This window comes from Penicillium pulvis (genome assembly GCF_028828015.1).
Source record: "Penicillium pulvis strain IBT 33274 chromosome Unknown contig_12_segment0_segment0, whole genome shotgun sequence".
Taxonomy (NCBI): Eukaryota; Fungi; Ascomycota; class Eurotiomycetes; order Eurotiales; family Aspergillaceae; genus Penicillium; species Penicillium pulvis.
In genome coordinates, this window is record NW_026643072.1 from 4,611,924 (window position 1) to 4,631,689 (window position 19,766).

The 19,766-nt window shown below is 46.0% G+C and overlaps 8 protein-coding genes across 8 annotated transcripts; 3 read left to right on the forward strand and 5 right to left on the reverse strand.

Moving 5' to 3' along the window:
• Positions 1 to 98: 98 nt before the first annotated feature.
• N7503_002963 (uncharacterized protein) lies at positions 99 to 803 on the reverse strand (the record flags this gene model as incomplete). The annotated part of the gene is made up of 1 exon (XM_057062510.1): positions 99 to 803. The coding sequence occupies one exon, from the start codon at positions 801 to 803 to the stop codon at positions 99 to 101; it is 705 nt and encodes a 234-aa protein (XP_056926472.1).
• Positions 804 to 2,076: 1,273 nt separating this feature from the next.
• On the forward strand, positions 2,077 to 3,561 carry N7503_002964 (putative C6 transcription factor; the record flags this gene model as incomplete). The annotated part of the gene is made up of 1 exon (XM_057062511.1): positions 2,077 to 3,561. One exon carries the CDS (start codon positions 2,077 to 2,079, stop codon positions 3,559 to 3,561), a length of 1,485 nt encoding a protein of 494 aa, XP_056926473.1.
• A 918-nt stretch (positions 3,562 to 4,479) lies between these two features.
• N7503_002965 (uncharacterized protein) lies at positions 4,480 to 4,740 on the reverse strand (the record flags this gene model as incomplete). Its single annotated transcript, XM_057062512.1, has 1 exon — positions 4,480 to 4,740. One exon carries the CDS (start codon positions 4,738 to 4,740, stop codon positions 4,480 to 4,482), a length of 261 nt encoding a protein of 86 aa, XP_056926474.1.
• Positions 4,741 to 7,057: 2,317 nt separating this feature from the next.
• N7503_002966 (right handed beta helix region domain-containing protein) lies at positions 7,058 to 8,506 on the reverse strand (the record flags this gene model as incomplete). The annotated part of the gene is made up of 1 exon (XM_057062513.1): positions 7,058 to 8,506. One exon carries the CDS (start codon positions 8,504 to 8,506, stop codon positions 7,058 to 7,060), a length of 1,449 nt encoding a protein of 482 aa, XP_056926475.1.
• A 1,052-nt stretch (positions 8,507 to 9,558) lies between these two features.
• Positions 9,559 to 10,685, forward strand: N7503_002967 (uncharacterized protein; the record flags this gene model as incomplete). The annotated part of the gene is made up of 2 exons (XM_057062514.1): positions 9,559 to 10,051; positions 10,108 to 10,685. 2 exons carry the CDS (start codon positions 9,559 to 9,561, stop codon positions 10,683 to 10,685), a joined length of 1,071 nt encoding a protein of 356 aa, XP_056926476.1.
• Positions 10,686 to 12,283: 1,598 nt separating this feature from the next.
• N7503_002968 (uncharacterized protein) lies at positions 12,284 to 12,835 on the forward strand (the record flags this gene model as incomplete). The annotated part of the gene is made up of 2 exons (XM_057062515.1): positions 12,284 to 12,740; positions 12,822 to 12,835. 2 exons carry the CDS (start codon positions 12,284 to 12,286, stop codon positions 12,833 to 12,835), a joined length of 471 nt encoding a protein of 156 aa, XP_056926477.1.
• A 1,444-nt stretch (positions 12,836 to 14,279) lies between these two features.
• On the reverse strand, positions 14,280 to 15,237 carry N7503_002969 (5'/3'-nucleotidase SurE; the record flags this gene model as incomplete). Its single annotated transcript, XM_057062516.1, has 3 exons — positions 14,280 to 14,884; positions 14,936 to 15,098; positions 15,154 to 15,237. The coding sequence occupies 3 exons, from the start codon at positions 15,235 to 15,237 to the stop codon at positions 14,280 to 14,282; spliced, it is 852 nt and encodes a 283-aa protein (XP_056926478.1).
• Positions 15,238 to 17,593: 2,356 nt separating this feature from the next.
• Positions 17,594 to 18,094, reverse strand: N7503_002970 (shikimate kinase; the record flags this gene model as incomplete). The annotated part of the gene is made up of 1 exon (XM_057062517.1): positions 17,594 to 18,094. One exon carries the CDS (start codon positions 18,092 to 18,094, stop codon positions 17,594 to 17,596), a length of 501 nt encoding a protein of 166 aa, XP_056926479.1.
• Positions 18,095 to 19,766: the final 1,672 nt, after the last annotated feature.

Sequence of the window (19,766 nt, forward strand, 5' to 3'; positions counted from 1 at the left end):
TGCTCACCGTCACCAATTTCATCAGAGAGCAATAACACAGCGAAACACCAACGCTTTATTTCTTGAACTGTATGCGCTACCCGCAAAGACAAGTACATTCAGGAAATAACCGAGATATTATTCGATAAAAGCACACAGTCGCTTACCATCGACAAGACAGGTCCTTTGCCCTGAGGAGCAACCGTGTGATTATAGGTCGGATTGAACGCCATCAGTTGGCCTGGTGTGGTGCCCAGTTTGACAGCCAGGTCTTTGTAGGTGCCATAGATGAATTCTCCGGGCCGGACAGTGCACTGACTGGGACTGCACTGAGGTAGCTTTATGCTCTGTCCCGTTTCCACCGGATCAGTGGAAGATCCCATATTCGGAACCCAGGCAGTGCTTAACAGAGCGTCGACGGTAAGATTGAGCTTGAGTGCAATGTAGGCCATTGTATCACCCGCTAGGGTAGTGTAGGTATGGGGGCCACCAACTATGCAGTCCGCGTAAGTGGCATTCGGCTTTGCCACAATCAAACAGGTGGAGTTATCCGGTTTGCACACCTGGGGTGGGATCAGGATTTCCTCATTGGTCGTCAGAGGGAATATCGCGTCCGCCATGCGGTTATACCGCGCGATATCGCAGGCTCCCCGCTTCACAGCGTCGGCAACGTGAAAGATTGTCTGGTTCTCTTTCGCATAATAGACACCAGAGGTAGTGTTGAGTGTCGAGGTGTCACAGGAGGTGTGAGACCGCTCTAAGAATGACGAGCCCAGGCCAAATGGGAGAAGGAGAAAGATCAATCCAGCACTTTGGAAGACCATCGCTGGGATGCAATATTGGCAATCAAAATATATCAGTTGTAGGTGGGAAGTAAAACGACCTTGTAAAGTAGCAGGGTTCTATGTTGGTTAATCAGGGCATCGAAGACACCAAGTATTTATCGCTGTGCCCCTGGACGCGGCTTGGGGGAAAACATCGCGTGGGGGCATGTGGGGATGATCGCTCCTAAGATCTCGTCAGTTCATGCCAGGAAACTGACATCTAATAGGCTCATGTCTAAACTGCATATGACCTCGGAAAGAGCTCACACCCGGGCGTACCGCAGCCTGGAGGTATAGCTCGACTCTGATCAATCTCCAGTAATGGAATTCTTGTCCGTCCGACAAGGGAGAATGCCACGCGTCCGTTATTGGCCAAATTTACCTTCTCATACGTTTCAGTGTACATATTCTACATGTAACCAGCGAAGATCTCCTTCACATAAAAAAATCATGACCGTCGCCAGGCATATAGAAATAGACATTAAGTGACCTCATCGAGTAAGTGATTTTCGCCATTGAGAAGTTTGATCGTTAAAGAATATATTGCGTAGATGGTGATACTGGGCAGATCGAGTAGAAGACTCTAGGCCAGGATCAAACTTTCTTCGGGGCTAAGGCGATCTCACTCACCATGGCGCGTCTATTAGACAGGTCGGAGACAAGTTATCCTCCGACCTCCGCCCCCTTTGAAACGGGAGAATTCAGTTGTGACGTAGCGATGAAGCCGACTGTAAAGGGACAAGACCGAGAACGTTAAATTAAAGACACTGGGATAAATCGGAGGACAATAAACAAGACGGAATCGCAGTGACATCAGCGGTCCTTACAATGCTCTGGGGCGATTTTTGACTTTTGTTACTGTAGATCTCTCTCCAGGGTCTCCTTCGCTCCTGTACTGGCGATTTTTATGAGTTCTAGACTTGATATGAGGTGTCCGATGACAAAAGATGATTCATGCAATTTTCAGCTTCGGCATTGGAAGCATTCGACTGATACATTGTGACTGCGATTTGGTTTACATGACCACCTGACCTGACGAAGGTCGTTTCACAAGTCACCTGCCCTCATATTCTCTTAAGCTGATTTACACTCTCATTTCCTTCTTATTGGCCGCAGTCGTCTTGCTATTCTGCTTTTGCTGGCATCCAGAAGGAGTAAGTGTGCGATCAAAGATTAATTAAGACACTGAAAGATTATCTGGCACGTGACCTCAACGTCAAACTGGCAGTGAGCTTATCGAGCGACGCCGCAGTTCCTGGGGAAGATCCCCGCGATGTCCAACCCCTTAAAACGCTCCCGCCGATCCAAGGTAGCATGCGAGCCATGCAGAGATCGAAAGAAGAAATGTGATGGTCGACAGCCTTGCGAAACTTGCAGTGACTTCGAATACGAGTGCTTTTACGATATCACCGGTCGCAAAAAAAGGAACAAGAACCCGCTATCACCACCCCAAACACGGACCGAGCCCAACAAAGACCAGGGGAAAGAGATTGCTTTGAACCCTACGTTACAGCGCAGGCAATCCCTAGGTCTTTCCCCAAAGGAGTTACAATCACATTCCCTGGAGTCGAACTCCGGAGCAGCTTTCGTGCGGGGTCTGGGGCTCCAAATCGACCCAGCCAATGCGCCCGAGCCCAAAGTCTTTGCCTGGAATGTCGGTGCTCGTCAGTTGCCAGGGAACTTTGTTCCTCTGTCCATTCTGGATATTGTATCCCATGGGGAGATAACGAGCCTCGCAAGAATTTACTTCGATAAGGTAGACCCGTACTACGGTTTCATCGACCGTACGACTTTCTTCGCAGGTCTGGATTCGAGGTGGTCTCGAGAGTCAAAATTGGAGCCTTACGATGCGATTCTATGTGGAGTGGCGGCAATGGGTTACCTCTTCTCCCGGAGAAAAGCTATTGCCGCAGAATTGCATCTAGTTGAATCCGCTCGATCAACCCTTGAACAATTCTCGATGTCCGGCTTACCATCATTGACTATAATTTCAGGATGGGCCCTCAGACTAGCCTACCTGCGACTGACAAGCTCTCCACACACTGCCTGGATGGCTAGTTGCTCATTATTACACCTAATAGAGGCATCAGGGTTCCATTTAGAGTCTCCATCCGGGAAACTTCTACTTCGACGGCCACAGAGCGTTGACCCCGACATTCGAAGACGGCTGGTTGGATTTGCCCAATATATTAACACTTGGATATCCTTTGATTTGGGTCGATCAAGAGTAGTACTGCGTGAAGCGTCCTACACTTCGCCAACCTTCCGAGAGGGTGATTATACAGCTGAAATGCTGAACTTGCTTCCCCTCTCAGAGACACTGGAACCAAATAACGCACTCGACTCTACCCAACTCACCGCAATGCTGTCTAATGTTCTGGAAAGTTCACATACAGAGCCCCCATTTGTTCTATCACAGTGCAATCTTATGCTTTGTGTGTTTAGACGACTGCGTGCACTTCATCTCGAAGTATGCGGCCCAGACATGGATCGAATTCTATGCCTCATCATGAAGTCCCTAGCCTGTGCAAAAGAGTTGGCTTACCAGAATTGTCCCTGGAGTCACGTTGCAAATGTTCCCTTCCAGATCGTCAGTACACTGCTTGCTATAGACAGTGTCGAATCCCTCTCTCGATTAGATGAGGCTGTAAAGACCCTTAAAATCATTGCAGAAATTTATGATACTGCTGTTATGAGGGAGGCATTCCGAACAGCAGGCTTGTTGATTCTATTACAACAAAAAAAGAAAGAAAGGTGACGCCCAAACTCTCAGCGGTGTTTTGGATGGCTACTTCGATGCCTCCTTTGAGTACTGCAGGGAGCATTCGCGCGATGAAGTACGCAATTTGCACGAGGCAGAATCAATAGTTCTCGATGAGTTGGTAGCAGAGATGCCGAATTTGAATAACTTTGACTATGACCAATTCTTCATCTCAGACAACCCTGTGGACTTTTTCGAAATGGCTTTCTAGGAAAATTCATTGCCTTCTCAGATATCTGACTTCTTAGAGTACCGGTTGCGTTGGGTCTTCAAGGTTCTAAAGCAACATTTTACTTGGTGATTATTACTACGCGCGAACCATGCAGCAGCCTATGCATGGTGACAAGATATATTCTACAACGAACCTTGTTACATGTAAAGAAAAGTTGAATCCAGCTGGTTATTTTGCTTTTTCATGCTCTTCTCCAAATTATTTCTCAATTATATACTTATCAATATCGGAATTTAGCGGAAGTAAAGGAATGACGGGTTTATTTGGACTGCCACGATCCCTATCTTGAAAAGCCTAAATCAACAGTCAAAAACTAGAAACCAACACTTCAACTTATCACCATATCGTTTTCTGTTACTTGAGAGTCCATTGATAAAATAATGAGAGAGTGGATGACTCAAGTCAGAACGGCGAAGATATATCGAGCAGAACAATATTTTCTGGACGAGCTTTCCTAAAGTTGTGGGGCCCACAACCTAGTTGCAATCTCCCACGTGAACATCTGTGTTTTCATTAGCTCGAATCTTCCGTAAGGTCTGTCCAAGCGTGTGTCATTGAATCAAAGATTAAGCTTACCGCACCCTCGAGGCTTGAAGTCAAATTTAACCCACCAACCCTTTGAGTTCTTGTACCAGTTTCTTTACAGTTTGTCAGTGCGAGAATACTAAGACAATGTAGAAATCTTACTGGTACTTGCAGACGGGTGCAAAATTGTCACCCACGTTCGACATTCCAACAATGCCGCTGGAATCACAGGGGTATTTGTGATAAGGATAGCTTTGCTTCACCTTGCAATTATTGTCAGGGCGATCATGGCGGTCCCCACCTCCGCCATTTCCTCTATCTTCGAGGGAAAAACCTTCGGCATCCGCCACGGGGCTTGCCGTTGCCATTTGCGAAGCAAGCGGAAGTAGGGCAGCAAGAATGTAGAGGAAAGACTTCATATTGGAATATAGTCAATAATTGAAAAGTTTTGAATTGGAAGTTTGAATGTATGAACCCATCAACCTTTGTTAGTGAAGGAAACCCAGAAGAGAACCTTCGGAGTCCTTTAAATATTGCTTCCAGGCAATTTCCGGAGTCACAACCTTGGAAGGACAATAGTGAAGTTGTCATCGATAAAGCCCAGGGTTGAATGCACACCTGACGGGCATTGGCTATCTACATCATCGATAAATTATACAGGATCTATCTGTTGTAGTGCAAATACCAGCCACAGTTCAGACAAACCTTGGGAGGCAAGCCGGCGCAACCGGGGAACACTGAATGTGATCAATAATATACCAGATTAGTGATGCCACCAAGTTCTTGGCGTGTATCAAATCCCTCATCTCCAGCTGTACGAATCCTCAGTGAAACAGATGACTGCAGAATTTGAAGACCTAGACCAGAATCAGCCGGATTACAAAGGCCTACTTTCGCCAGGTATACGAGCAATAAGACATGCCTGATCAAGAATAGAATTCTGGGCTTTGGATCGATCGCCATCATCTCCTTGGCTTTCGCGAACCAGTTCAATTTGAGTTGGAACAGGCTCAGCCATGGCATAGATTCAGAGCCAACACAACTAAAATTGGCTTTTGAGCTAAGTGTTCGTGTTGACAAGGTTCCAAGCAAAACAACCTACGCCCATACGTGGCTTGGCATGACTTGGCGTTTGTCAATGCATCTCAAAATGAGCCATCGGCCTGTGTATTGGCAAGCGCTGAGAAAAACCCGCAATCGACGGAAAGCTTGCTTCTCTATGTTGCAAATATTTCGTTGGTGAACCGAAAGATTGTCTACAGTGATTCATGCCATGAAAACTTGGATAATATCTCTAAATAGACTACGAAATCACGCTTCAAAAGAATACCGGTACATCCCGTGGCGGAGCGGAATTTATTCCAGCTGTAAAAACAGGTTTCTTAGACCTCGAGATTCAAGCAACGCCAAGTACTAAAACTTGGCGGTGGTGATACTGAGCGGCGGACCGCCATATGCGAGAGAGAGAGCGAGGGCGAGCGAGAACCGCACCAGAGAGTGTTCTTGTAGGGATACGAGGCTGAACCAAGCGAGATCGACCCACGGCAATGCCATAGAACCACTCATTCAACAGATCACCACCAGATACGACGCATTCCAGCGCCTCACCAGTTGTGATTGGTCACTATTTTTGGAAATCATTTGTCTCGTATAGGTGCGAAGCTCTGAGAATCCCCAACTAGGTCTATGGACGTTAGGAATGTGATACAGCGTGAAGAATTACTGTCACGCATAGGCGTGTATACATTTAACTGGATAAGTCGCAATTTATTCTTCCTGGGCTTCAATAAACATGGCGCATTGTTTAGGCTCCGACCGGTTTTCGCTATTCTAAAGTGTTCCTCTCGTCTCCGCTTTCGTTCTAGAGTCTGCTTTCCCTACGAGCAAGACCTTGAAAAATCGATCGCCCGCTCTGTCATTCGTACATCACTATGGCCTAAGACCCAGCAAGGATTAGTTGTGCACATGTTGACAGAGTAAAAAAGATAGATTCTGTGTTCGTAAGAAGAGTGTGTCAGGAACTCGTTCTGACTACCTAATAAAGACGAAGGTCATGTGACTTGCTTAGGTGGACCGGGTGGACCACCCACTTTATCACCTGATCGCCTACACTCTCCAGTTTTGAAGATAGACAATCAAATACATTCTCATCGTAGCTCCTTCCTTAATAATATCTGGCCATTTACGTCCTGTTTTATAAAAGCCTTATCCTATTATAAATCCCATCGCCAATTGAAGAAACGAGAGCAAAGTGAAATCAGTGTATTACTGGCCCTTTAAAAAGTGAAACCCATAGTCCTGCTTTGGTACTGGGGCTGAGCAAATCCTACATGTGGATGTGGAGGCGGCTCATAAATGCTGAACCAGGCAGAGGTGATGGAGAGATTCTTAGTTGCGCTGTAGATCCTAAGCATCTGCCAGACGTTGACAAGCTGACAACCCCCTATTTTGAGTGGAAATGTCACCTCATCCTCGGTTCCATAGCAAGAGGACAGACAGATAGAAGACGTCACGTGATGTACTCATGGTGCTGTATTTCTGCTATCGTATAACTCAAAGCTTATACTCCTTTCTATTCTCTTATCTCGAGGAAGACCAATTATCTTCTAGGTACTGCGAGCTAGCCATGTCGGAACGATTGGGTTTGGGAACGTTGACATGGTCAGCAAGCAACATATGTCCACTATTTCATCTGCTGCCAATACTCGATCTTAATTTCTAGCACGCAGGAATGGTCTATATTCCGCGACCCGCGTAGGCTCCAATATTTGGCTTTCCATTTGAGATTTCAGCTCCCCAAAAGTCCTTTCCACCGTCATCATCAACAATTGTCCCTTTCTGCAAGGCTTCGCTCCCTTTTTGGAGCTTGTAACCATTCAAACCCTCCAAGGTGCTGCTGTTTTGCCCTGCTTCCACGAAGTCCGGGCTCCCTTGGATTTTTAGCCATGAAGGCAATTTCATGTTCTGGTACAGATTTGTCTGGTAATCAACGTTCGCGCCAAACGGAAGAGTGGAGTTCTCGGTCGCCACAACAATATTGTTCCAAAAATTGGTTGAAGGTGGCAAATGAAGTTCGAGGTCTTTGTTGGGGCAATAGACGACATTATTGTAGAACCACAGAGTTGGAGCATCACCATTGCTATAAATCCGGCAGTCGTTTTCAAAAATGTTATATCTGACAATCTGTGTAGCACCGCCAGGGGAGGTGCCACATCCGTCACAGTTAAGGAAGATTCCCCCGGCGTTATCGTGGCTGTAATTGTACTCGACTGTGCATGTTCCGGTATTCCCCCAGTCGCAGTCGAAAGCTTCGCTATCAATCTCAGACATAACAGATCCATACACAATATTGTATCGCATTACCGCATTGTAGCATCCGAGCACCCAGATGCCAGCGAAATTTCCACCGGAGTAGGGATATGTTCCATAACCAAGGTCTCCAGCAACGTTATGGTCAATCAAAGGCGATATCGCATAGGAGACAACAATACCGTCTCCACCAACTTGTTCAATGGTATTGTCGTGCACTCGTAGATTTTTACCCTGATTATTGAGTTGGCCAAGGCGCACCTTGATACCACCCCCGCCACAGTTGGACATATTGTTACCATATATCTCAACATCATCATAGCGGGAATAGTTCGTGGTCCCTTGGAGTAAAATGCATGCTGAGTTGCTGTAGTCGCTTGAATAGAGCCGTTTGTTTGTATTTCCAGCAACGTTATCGATTTGTAAATTTTTGATTGTAATCCCAGCGTGGATGCGACCGTCAGTGGCCTCCACATCAATACCCTGGCGTCGACTTTCTTCCTCGGCCGCGTTTGTGAGAAAAAGATCAGACACAATCCAGTAATCGACATTTAGAAGGTAGACGGTCGCATTGAATTGACCTTCCGCATCAATCACAGGAAGACCCCCGTCGCCATATCGACTGATAGTGATAGGATAATCCTTCGTGCCGCTGCCCTGGGGCACCAGTTGACCAGTGCAGTTAACCTCTGATTTGAAGAGAAGTTTATCACCGGGACTGAAGGTGAAATCATTGACTAGGGACAATGACGTGTAGGGATGGGCTTGTGAGCCATTCCCAGAGCCGTTTCCAGAACAGTCAACATAGATCGATTTAGCCGATGCAAATGACGAACCTGCCAGCAACACTGCCAGGAGACCAAGTTGAGCTTTCATTCTTGAGTTGTCTTTGTGTAAAGGATGATTTTCATGGGTTTGTTTTTGGTGGTTTATATGGCTATGAAGGCTGTTGATATACACATAGCTGGAAGTATTTCAAAGATGCCTAAAGTATACAGTGTAACCTTACTCACATCTCGGTCTGATAAGACCACTTTGGATCTCAATCATTGTAACCCATACTTACAGTCGCGTCTCTGTGGCTCATTCTTTTCTTGTATTTGCGCCAAGAACACTCCGCATATTCAAATGAAACCATCCCCGCTCGTGGCTGGGTGTTCACTGAAAAGCTTTCAACGCGATTGGATATCAGATACGTGGGGCTGTTTTTAAATGATGAATTGTTCCCCACAATCGATAGAGTGTGCACGCGGCAGTGTACGGAACTTAATCTGCCTCGGTAATCTAGAGAGATAAGAAGTGCCGTCGGCATTAATTACCCCATCTGGGAAGATAAGAATCCTGGAAAGTAGTCAATACGACCCAGCCATTCGCTTAGTGGAATTAAAGTTGGTGCTCCCTTAGGAAGCAACTTTATCATGTTGATATTCATCTCTGCGTACCTGGGAGTTCTTGAATATCACTGTTCCATTCCATCTTCAAATCTGTATAAGTCAATCACCTGTATCTTCGCGCGCCATGTAGATAGACCTCGTTCCTTTCTCAAGCCACATCTTTGTGATCATACCGTCCCACTACGATCCACACGTAGATTCGTAGAACTACCACGTTCCTGATTGATGTCCAGGGCGGTTTGAGGTAGCAATATGACGTACGTAGTGTTTGAGTAGTCAGATGATGAGATGTTTGAGATATAAATATGCCAGTGCTCTGTGCTTTTCTTTTTTTGCCTTATTGGAGTGACAGCTTATTCTCACACCCATTTCATTCAAATCAAGCATATCCTCCCACAATGAGGCTTATCCCTATTCTGAGTATCACCTCGTCTTTTTTGATTAGGACTGCAGCCACCGCTCGCTCCGGATCTGAAATATCCAACCCCGACAGGGCTTTTTGAACGTCGTTCGACATGGGTCCATCCCGGTGTGATGATTAGCCAGGACCAGATCGATTATTTTAAATCAGAAGTGGCTGCCTCTTCGTCGCCTTGGCTTGCGGCTTATGACCAGCTTCTTGACCAAACCGCAGTCGCCAATGCAACATATACGCCCTCACCAGTACCAACCGTTGTCTGTGGATCGTACAGCATCCCAGATGTTGGATGTTCCGCCGAACGCGAAGATTCTCTTGCAGCGTATGCCAATGCCTTAGCGTGGGTTGTTAGTGAAGAGCAGTCGTATGCAGATAGAGCTATTGACATTATGAATTCTTGGTCATCGACTGTCCTGACTCATAACGATTCCAATGCTCCCATTCAGTCCGGCTGGGTCGGGTCAGTCTGGGCTCGAACGGGAGAGCTTATTCGTTATTCTGATGCTGGCTGGAGTACTAGTGAGATCGATGATTTTGAGGTAATGTTGCGCACAGCCTATATGCCATTGGTGATTGGTGGTTCAACTTACAACGGAAATTGGGAGCTAGGTTGGTGAAGGCACTCGTCACTTCCAAGACGCGGTCACTAATACAGGTTGCAACAGTCATGACAGAAGCTGCGATGTTTATGGGTGTATTCCTTGAGAACTCTACTGCATACAACACTGCCATGGACCTCTTCGAAGCTCGCGTTCCTGCCTATATCTATTTGACTTCTGACGGCTCGTTGCCCGTTTACCCTCGAGGTATCAGTACCGAGGCTGCACTGATCAGCTATTGGGAGGGTCAGAGCACGTTTCAGGCCAGCGGTATGGCGCAAGAAACATGCAGAGATCTGGAGCATACGGGATATGGGCTAGCATCGATCGCACATGTGTCAGAGATGTCACGCATCCAAGGCACGGATTTATACCAGACTTCGATTGGGACTCGTCTTCAAGCAGCCCTGGAGTTCCACACGCAGTTTTTGGAAGGTATTGATGTCCCTTCGTGGCTCTGTAGCGGCACCCTCGACCTTACCTTACTCTCCACCACGGAAATTGGATTCAATGCATTTGCGACAAGAATGGATTACAACAATTTGACATATACGAACGAGTGGACCGTATCACGCCGACCAGCCGGGAGTAACGGACTTTTCGTGGCATTTGAAACTCTCACTCATGCTAATAACCCTTATTAAGCGTATGGCATTGCGAGCTGGATTAAATGCATGAACAAGATCTTTTTCTCGTCCCGCAGCATTTATATTGTATGAGAATATAAATCAGCTTTGCTATATTTCATCCTGCTTCTCGTTCTTGTGACTAGGTCGTCTAGTTCTTACTCTTTGTGCCCATCTGGGTTGAAGGACGAGTCTCATTAAATTTCCTGCATCAATTTACCTCTCAACCTGTGCAGTCGAGGATGTTTGAAAGGTTAACTCGAACTCGCATTTCTTGCAGCCCCCAGCCCATGCATACCGAAGGGCGGCTCGCCTTCGCATTCTTTGTCTCCACCAGGATTCAAGCGCACATTGGGTATAGATGGAGTGGCTGAGTGGAGAGGAAACGGATGGTCCGAAACTGCCCATGATCTGCGATGATAGGCCACCGTGTAAATGGCTCGCTCCACTTTTGGCCCCACCTCGGGTATTGTGATTGACGACCGATGATTACTCACATTGCGATTAGTCCAGTTGGGTGAGTTGTGTCACTACACTTGCTGCGAAATATAGCTCCGTAGCTAGTAGCGTATCAACCGTTTGCTGGGTTATCAAATATTCTTGAGGATAATTGCTGTAGTATGTCAACATCGCTGGCCTGGTCATCTCTGAAGATCGTCCAAACCGTGCTACGATCGGGATTATCGAAAACAGGGGTTCCCCACCAATGATTCCAAGGTTTGCCGGGGCTGAAAGAACAAATGATGTATCATTTAGCCGTCTCATCACATATCACACCGCTACTTATATGGCGCTCCTAGCTACAAGTATTTACTCGGTGCTGAGCTGCAAGGGCCAATGCATCTCGCCCTAGATTATCATGCCTTATGTTTACATTACTATTTATGTTGACGGTAACATTCGAGCGCTGGTCATAATATCGCTATTAACTTGCTTGAAAATAATGCTTTAACCAGAGTCTGACAAGAATAAACAATCCGCATTTAGTTTTACATTATCAGATCACTTGATCAACCCGTCCCGGTGACTCTATAACATCCAGCATACTCCGAACAAGAGCCAACAAAAGCAATTCTAATAGAAACCGTATTCTGCATCTCGTCCCACATAACTTGAATACATAAATAGAGCTACAAGCAACTAAAAGAATACATTTCTAGTCCTTCGTCTTGTCACTGCTCACGTTACCTGCTGAGTAGGTCAACAACGGTAAGTTCGCCAGGAATGGTCCTTGAGCCCTCAGCTGGTAGTACTTGCGTCTCGATTTTTGATCTAGTAGACCAAGTGTGACTTACAATTCCTGTTTCGCGGTAGCACATCTGTGTAGCTCATGCAGTGACTAAATCAATAAAATACACATAAGAATACAAAGAAATACTATCCCTTGCGTCTTTAAACTGATGAGTCTTCCAGCGCCGATCCTAGTCGTGGCGATGTTTCACTGCAGTATTTTGCATTTGATCGACATGGTCATGGAGATCTAAGACTATTGGAAGGCCGGCTAGTCGGGCCCTAAATACCCTCATCACCCGCTGGCTGTTCTACGCATTGCTCACTTGACTCAAAGCTTCACGCATCAAAACTCTCCAATACCCACTACACATACACCGGAAATCATGACACGACCGTATCTTTTACTCGGTTTGCTTGCTGCTCTCTGTCACCAGGTTTGTGGGGTGGCATTCAATGATAGAATCAAGCAAGATGTTGGTGGTGTATCTCTTGCATTACTCCATGATGTTGGGGATCCAACGTCGGTGAAGTTTGGCGTCCCGCCCGATTTCGACAGTCAAGCCTGGCAGTTTAACACTGAGGGCTTTAATGATGATGAAGCTGTCATCACGCCCCTCAATTCTTCCAAAACCCTCGTATGCGAGATGGATAGTAAATGCAGGCTGGATCTTGGAGAATCAAAACAAGCCTATCGGGTCACTAGAGCCAATGGAAAGGGAGCGCTTTTCACGTTTCAAGACCTTTCTACTTCGCTCTATGTATCTCGAACTTCCGGCCAGTCCCTGGAGCTCACTGATGTCAATTCTGACTCCATCTATTTTCAATTGGAGGCAATCCGAGGTAAGGATATTCACTGTTAATGTGATACCTCAATAGGAGCTGACATGAACTTCTAACCTAGCTCTACATCAAGAAATCTAGGTAATGAAGGCTAGGTTTTTGTAAAACTTATATCCGCAGCCTTTGTGGGGAGCGTCGTGAAGGTTGATATTTCGGGGTCTCGGGAACCAAATCTAGTGGGAAATAAGATGTATGGTTGCAGAAGGGCTATTTCTTTCTCGATCGCGACTGGTATGTTTCCGTCATTTACTTGAGCTTCATTTCCTCTTCTTCTTCATTACTGCATTCAAAATAACACAGAAGTAACCTTGTGCTTTGCTACAATCGCCATTGAGGCTCGTATAAACCACTTTATTAGTCTTCACCTAGATATCTATTAAACTTGCGGTAAATTTCCGAGCACTAGTTCTCAGATTTTCACCTTCGCCACCTCCAATCCCAGTCGGAAGTCGAAAATTTCTCTATCTGCCATTTCGAATCCAGATGCCGTCACATTAGAAACTTGGCGGTCATTCAAGATAGATTAGAAACTCCGAGAACGATCATGGCGTTTAAAGTCTCGTCATCATGCTTTGCAAAAATAGCAAACAACCACGCCTTATGATCCCAAGCTATCATTGTCCAGTCTATTATGGAGGATGATAGGTTCATGATGGGCGCCCTTAGTTATGAGGCTGTCGCGGTTCTAATATGCCGAAGTCGCGCAATCCCGAGGACTCTTGTAGATCGTGGTCTCGTTTTGTATGAATGGCGAGGAGCCCCATTGTCTCCATGGCTTGACCTAACTTGGAGTGCATTATTCTCGAGCGTTAGTCAAGATCTTGCCGTTCGGGTATTATAGGTACTGTGGTCATATCCTTAGTTCTCAAGTCATACTTGCCTTGATACTATAACGAGTGGATTAGGGAATCTCTCTTTACTATGGAAGCACATACAAAATAGACATAAGCGTATAATGGGGAGTTACTGGTATTGAAATCATTACGTCACGAACCAGGAACAATTCGAAACTTTCGTTACAAGAGGCATACTGCAGTTATGACTTTAGGCATTATTGTTTCCATGAGTGAGCTTCCTAGTTGGGAATGCGCACCTCTATATTAAACTGAAATAATTGAGCATTCTGAAAAGTCGCATATTGATCTAGACACATGTTTTTTTTAGTCCTTTGTTTGTTGACTGAGCAAGTCAAGTCTGAGCTTGGCATTACCATGTCGGCTTGCAGGGAAATGGCACAACGTCATCATAGAGTTAGGAACAAATTCCCCTATTATATGACACACCTCTTTTCAAAATGGCGAGAGTCTTTCATAAAGTGCCGATGGCTGTTTCATGCATAGACACTAGCCGTGATTTTTGAGTCCCCTCTAAGATGAATGTCCTGTTTACCAATGTGTGACAAAGGTCTCCAGAGATTCGCGAACTTTCGTGAGAGCAGACGAACCCTCGCCACTTGGTGCATCGTAGTCAATGGCGAAGACAGTCACGGCACTTTTGCAGGTAGTATAGGTGAGGTTGGTCTCTGAGGGAAGATAGCAATCACCATTTATGCAGACATCCAGCGCGGGTGCCGAGGTAATCTCGCGCTCTGTAAAAGAGTCCAGTAGCCTCGTTGTATGTGACACCAAGGGTCCATGCTCCTCCAGTCATGCGAGTATGAATGAACGGAGGGTTGATACATTCATCCGAGGTCGCTGATGTAATGTCTGGCATATTGACGTTAATTCCGTAACCAAGAGGCAGGACCCGCCCTCCCTTCGTTTTCTTGATTAGATCATTCGCAAATGTCGCTGACAGCTCGCCTGCAATAGTCTGAGGGTCTTTAAGACCGACAGAAGTTGTAGCATTGACGTTTTTGTAAGATGCAGATGCTGAGTTTGCTGCCGAAAAGGCGATGGCGGGTATTCCCCGGCCAATAGCATAGTATGTAGCACCGATAGTGCCGGAGCTAGTAAAGGCAAATCCACCAACATTGTCGCCGTAGTTAGGTCCTGATATCACAAGATCTGGACTTGAAACTCCAAATTTGGGGAGAACATAGTCAATTCCAACAGAGGCGGCCGCAACAGGGCTACCGTCGTAGTACCAGATGTGATCGTCCAGAGGGTCTGGACCGACCGATGGAGCACCAGCTTTAACAAGGCCTACGCAGGGTCAGAAAACTGTCAATTTTAACAGATGAGAAATCGGCTCACCAAACTCGGTATCTTCAGTCAGGTTAGCTGTAGTAGCATATGCCAGTGATCCGCCCTTGCCGCTCTGGTCCGTAGCGGGGGCGACGATAAAAACGATATGCCCGTAAGCCTTCATGGCCTTGTACATTTCCCTGATATTACCCGTTCCGAAGCCATCATCATTCTACAGACTGGTCAGAAAGATTCTGTTTCAGTACTGAATTTCCCGTAGCGCTTACAGTTATAAGGATATTGGCCCCATTGACGACAGAGAAGAAAGTGGCGAGCACAGCAGCGCTCGATGAAAATGTCAAGAGATACATCTCCGAGCTGATTTGATTTGATTTGACAGGCGATGTAGGAAGGAAACCAGATACAATTAAAAGATGGATGATGTAAGTCGTTGTGCAACAATGCTCTTGGGCCGATATTTATATGTAGATTAATTATTAGCACCTTATTGTTCCTCCGAGGTGAATGCTCTAGCCATGCTGCCAATAAACCACTAGCAGCGATAGCGAATAGTGATAAATATAAAAATTGAGCTTGCTCCCACCGTGCTCACGAGAGGACATGGCATTGGTCTCAACTTTTGCTGCGATTCGAAGTATCCGATAGATTGTATGACTAAGTCAAGACACGAACATAGAAATGTTCAGCTATGCTGGCACGTGGTGTATAAAAGAGCGCGATCAAGCGAAATTACCTGCTGAATGCTTCCAGCTGGGGAAGAGCATACTGAGGGGGGGGATAAGGGTTAAGTTCGACTCTGCCGAGCATCGTGCCTGGGTGAGGACACGACATTGGTCTGAGTTTTGCCGAGTTCAAAGTTTTCCGAGGCTAGAGAACCGAGCCAAGAACCAAATAGTGGGGCTGGTCATTGTAGCTGCATTTGGTGTATGCACTAATGTCCGGGGTAGCGTAGCTTTACTCCGGAGACCTCCCTTAGGTCACAGGGACGTGCTAAGCTATGTGCTATGGCATTTTGAAACAAAATTTGTGCTACCGTAGCAAGGGAATTAAGCAGAAGCGACCGAGCTTGCCAGTCTAATTGACGCACTCCCGGCCTGTGGAGTGGGCTACTTCTTCTGGTGTCTCATCGCAGGGGCTGTGCTAAGCGATTTCCTAGGGGGCGAACGGGGGGTTGAGGGGCCATCACTCCTCGCCTACTGTAATGTAGACAGGGCAAGCACCTGAAAACACAATACAAAAGTAACCCAGGAGAGAAACCTGTGTATTGGTTATTGGCGTTCGCCATTCGATTAGCGTGCGGAATTCCGCGCGCTAGTTAAATAATTCTAAGCTTAGAAATACTGTAGGTACAAAACCCCCTTTTCTAACCACCTTTGGTTAGCGCATATTATATAAGCGAACATCAGCATTCTAGTTAATACGTATCGATAACTCATTTCATTAGGGGATCGCCAACCCAAGGTAGAACCCACGATGAGCTCCTTATTTGCAACAGCTTCAATATGCGCGATTGTAGCCCAGATAAAAATCCTTAAAAAGTGTGTTTTTTTCTCGTTCTGGGTAATTTGATGCCAGAAGGAGGTGCTTTGCCGCTGGCCGGAATTGCACCCATGCACCACTCCATTCAATGTATTGCAAATATTTCTCCAACCCCTAGAATGCGCATTTTGGAGTCAGCTCTATGTTTGAGCATACTTATTCCACTAGTTCAAAACTTTCAAAAGATGGATCCTTAGAGCAGATCAAATGGTATAACTGCTTGATATTCCCGAAATAAAAGTGCCAGACGATGCCAAGTGGGGGAGAGTGACCACCAAGCACGTTGGCGATCCTCTGCAAGAAAGATCCAACAATATTACTGGTCTCAATAATGGAGAAATTGCAAAGGCAGCTATCGGATATCCGCTCGGAGACCTGCTGCCGGCCTCCTATCACAGTTTCAGCTTCTCTGGGTTACGTGGTTTTCCTATCCTGGCATGGTCTTGTATTCCTCTGCCCGTCCAACGTTCCCTCAGTCCTTATTGAAGATACCTGGCCAGACCTAAGATGCGCATGGTGTGCCATCTTGGTAAATATCTATGTCTCAAAAATGTCCTGAATCGCCCCTGACTTCCAAGTTGGCGGAAGTTGCTGTCAGCGCTAAGTATTGATTGGCTAACTGGGTGACTGGTTAGGATGGAGGTGGTTTTTCATTATAGGAATGGCCATTGCCACAAATGGGATCTAGTGCGTTATTGCATTTGTGCATAAACCTCCATTAACTAATGCTTCAGTCATATCGGGCACAGCAACTAATCACAGTCTTGAAAGTTGGCAGTTTAACTACCAGCATTGGGCTCGGTGTCAAGCAATCCTACGATATAGTTATCTTTGGTTTAATCCCAAACCAATATTGTGGCGTCGGTATTACTCCAATCTCGTTTGAAACAGTACCCCTAGCGGCCCTCAGTCCAAAGTATATGTGCAATTTCACTCCCCATGCAGGTGCGGGTTGGAGATTGACTTATCATCTTGAGATCATAAAAAGTGATGTCAACAATGTTATTCTAATTATGCTATCCCACCAACATACACTATGCTATACGCACGGCTCGCAAAAACCCCCAGATCGAAGATATTTAGTTTTTAGGAGCCACTGTTTTCGCGGGCGAATTGATGCTCCTATTATTTGGCATGATTTAGGGAGGGGAATATTAACCATGGAAATCAGGAAGATTTATTGCCGTCTTCAAGCGCTCGGCTCTTCATGTCAGACACAAAGCTCACGAAATGTTGCGGTATCCCGTCGCCATGATGAGAGCATGGACTTAAATAAGACACATTGCTACATTCATCAAACCACGGCTTTCGGCGCTCATAAATTTCTTGTATGTCTTGTGGAAATTGATGACGAGTCTTATCCGCAAGGAGATATTCGGCTACTTGTTTCATATCACGATGGACCAGAAGAACGATGCCCTTGTTGTGCCACTCTTTCAGCAAGCGGCGTGCCTCTTCTGTTTCGACAATACCACCTCCGCATGAGACGACATGACTTCGTGGCTTTGTTCTCATTATCTCTTTCAGAGCGGCGACCTCGAGGGGTCGGAAATGTGCCCAGCCAAAGCGCCGGATCAATTCGGCAGATTTAATTTCATTTTGTTCTGCAACCATCTCGTCAAGGTCGACAAAGGTCCAGGACAACAATTCCGCAAGCCACTTGCCCATTGTCGTCTTGCCTGTTCCCCTCATCCCAATGATAAAAATAGATTGATGGTTTGCCATATTATCATGAGGGGCAGACTTTGACCAAAACTTGCTTTTTGTAGAGAAATTTTGGTAGTTGCTCATTTCGAAGTTCAGTACGAATGAACTTTAAATACTGACGAACCGACCGTGTCTCGGCCGGCAGTGAGTACCTAACGAGGTTTCAATGACAAGATCAAGATCTGACAAAGGAGGATAGAAAGTTTGAATAATTGGCCGGGGGTGGTAGTGATTTGGCGGGCAGGGTGGTTATCCCTGGCGAGTATTGAAAATTCAGATGGAGCTATGTTCTGACTCAACAGCTGCGGACTAATGATCGGCAATCTCAGCTTTTTACAATCCGACCCACTCGGATAAAGATACGGCCATAGAAATGACGTCATTTAACGTCAAAAGGCAGGTATCATTTTTAATAGTTTCAAACCTTGCTTCTACTAAGGAGTTCATATTTATCAAGAAACGGTAGCAATAATTTGATCAGCCATGATTACTAGGAAGAGATTGGGAAGAGCTCCGTGAGAGGAGAAGGCCAAAATCTCAGTGCTACTTATACGTCCGACCGCTGTGTTTTTATTTATGTATTCAGATTATCGCTATAACCATAGGTTAGTAGTGGCCCACCATGTTAGGAATATAGGCAGTAAGCATATCTCTCCTAGCAGGGTGGCTGTCACAACTATGAAATAATTACCAGTGTCATGAGCAATACCAGAGTAAGAAGATTCCCAGCAGCATTCATTGATTAAGGCTTGGGCAACGCCATGGATGTCCGCAGCATTAGGAGCCGTGCCTTCAGGAAAGGAAACCATGTGAGGATGCAGCCGCCGGAAGTCCATTTTGTAACATTGTTACCAGAAAGAGATTCTGACGTTGGCATTTGATTGAATGCTGCTATGCAGTCGGAGCCTTTTGCTTACAAGTAGGTAGCGCACTTGGTAACTTCAGCCGCGTCGATACCAAGTTCGAAACAATGAAAGAAATCTCTAGTGAGAACTCATGAGGTCGTTAGTGTATTCGTCTTTCACGGGCATGTAGCCGTGTGTGTCTTCGCGGACGTACTCTTAGTAGCCGGTGAAGTCTCCATTGGCGATGACTTAGGAGAAGAAGTAGTGGGCGGATGCGTGGGAGAGGAGGCCCAAGGACGCAAAAGTGCTCAGCATGAAGCTCTTCATAATCAGTGGGAAGAGCGAGAAATAGGAATGACAAAAAGAATGTGAAAAGTTCCGAAAAGCCACCAGGGCTTGAAACGTCTGAATATGAAAGGAAAGATACTGAATTCATGATTCAGCTTCGTTGGATAAGTTTTGATACTTGTATGGACGCCTGCAAGGCTTGATAGTTACCCCGAATGCCATTTCTTTCGTCTCGGAATTGGTACACATAGGGTTGAGAATGACTGTCCCTGCATGTGTTTAGAGCGAAAGATGAAACAATATCTCCTGTGTTTCTGGTCAATTGGTGTGCCTAGCCCCATAGCTGAGCTTGACAGCCTCAGGGGTATTGCTTCGTGTCGGTCCCTGAAGGTTCGCCGGCACAAAAGTGCACATGTTTGCATAACACGAGTCATAAGGCGAACAGTCGATCCAAAGATCTCCGGGGCTTAAAGTGAATACCCACAACTCCCGGAGATGAT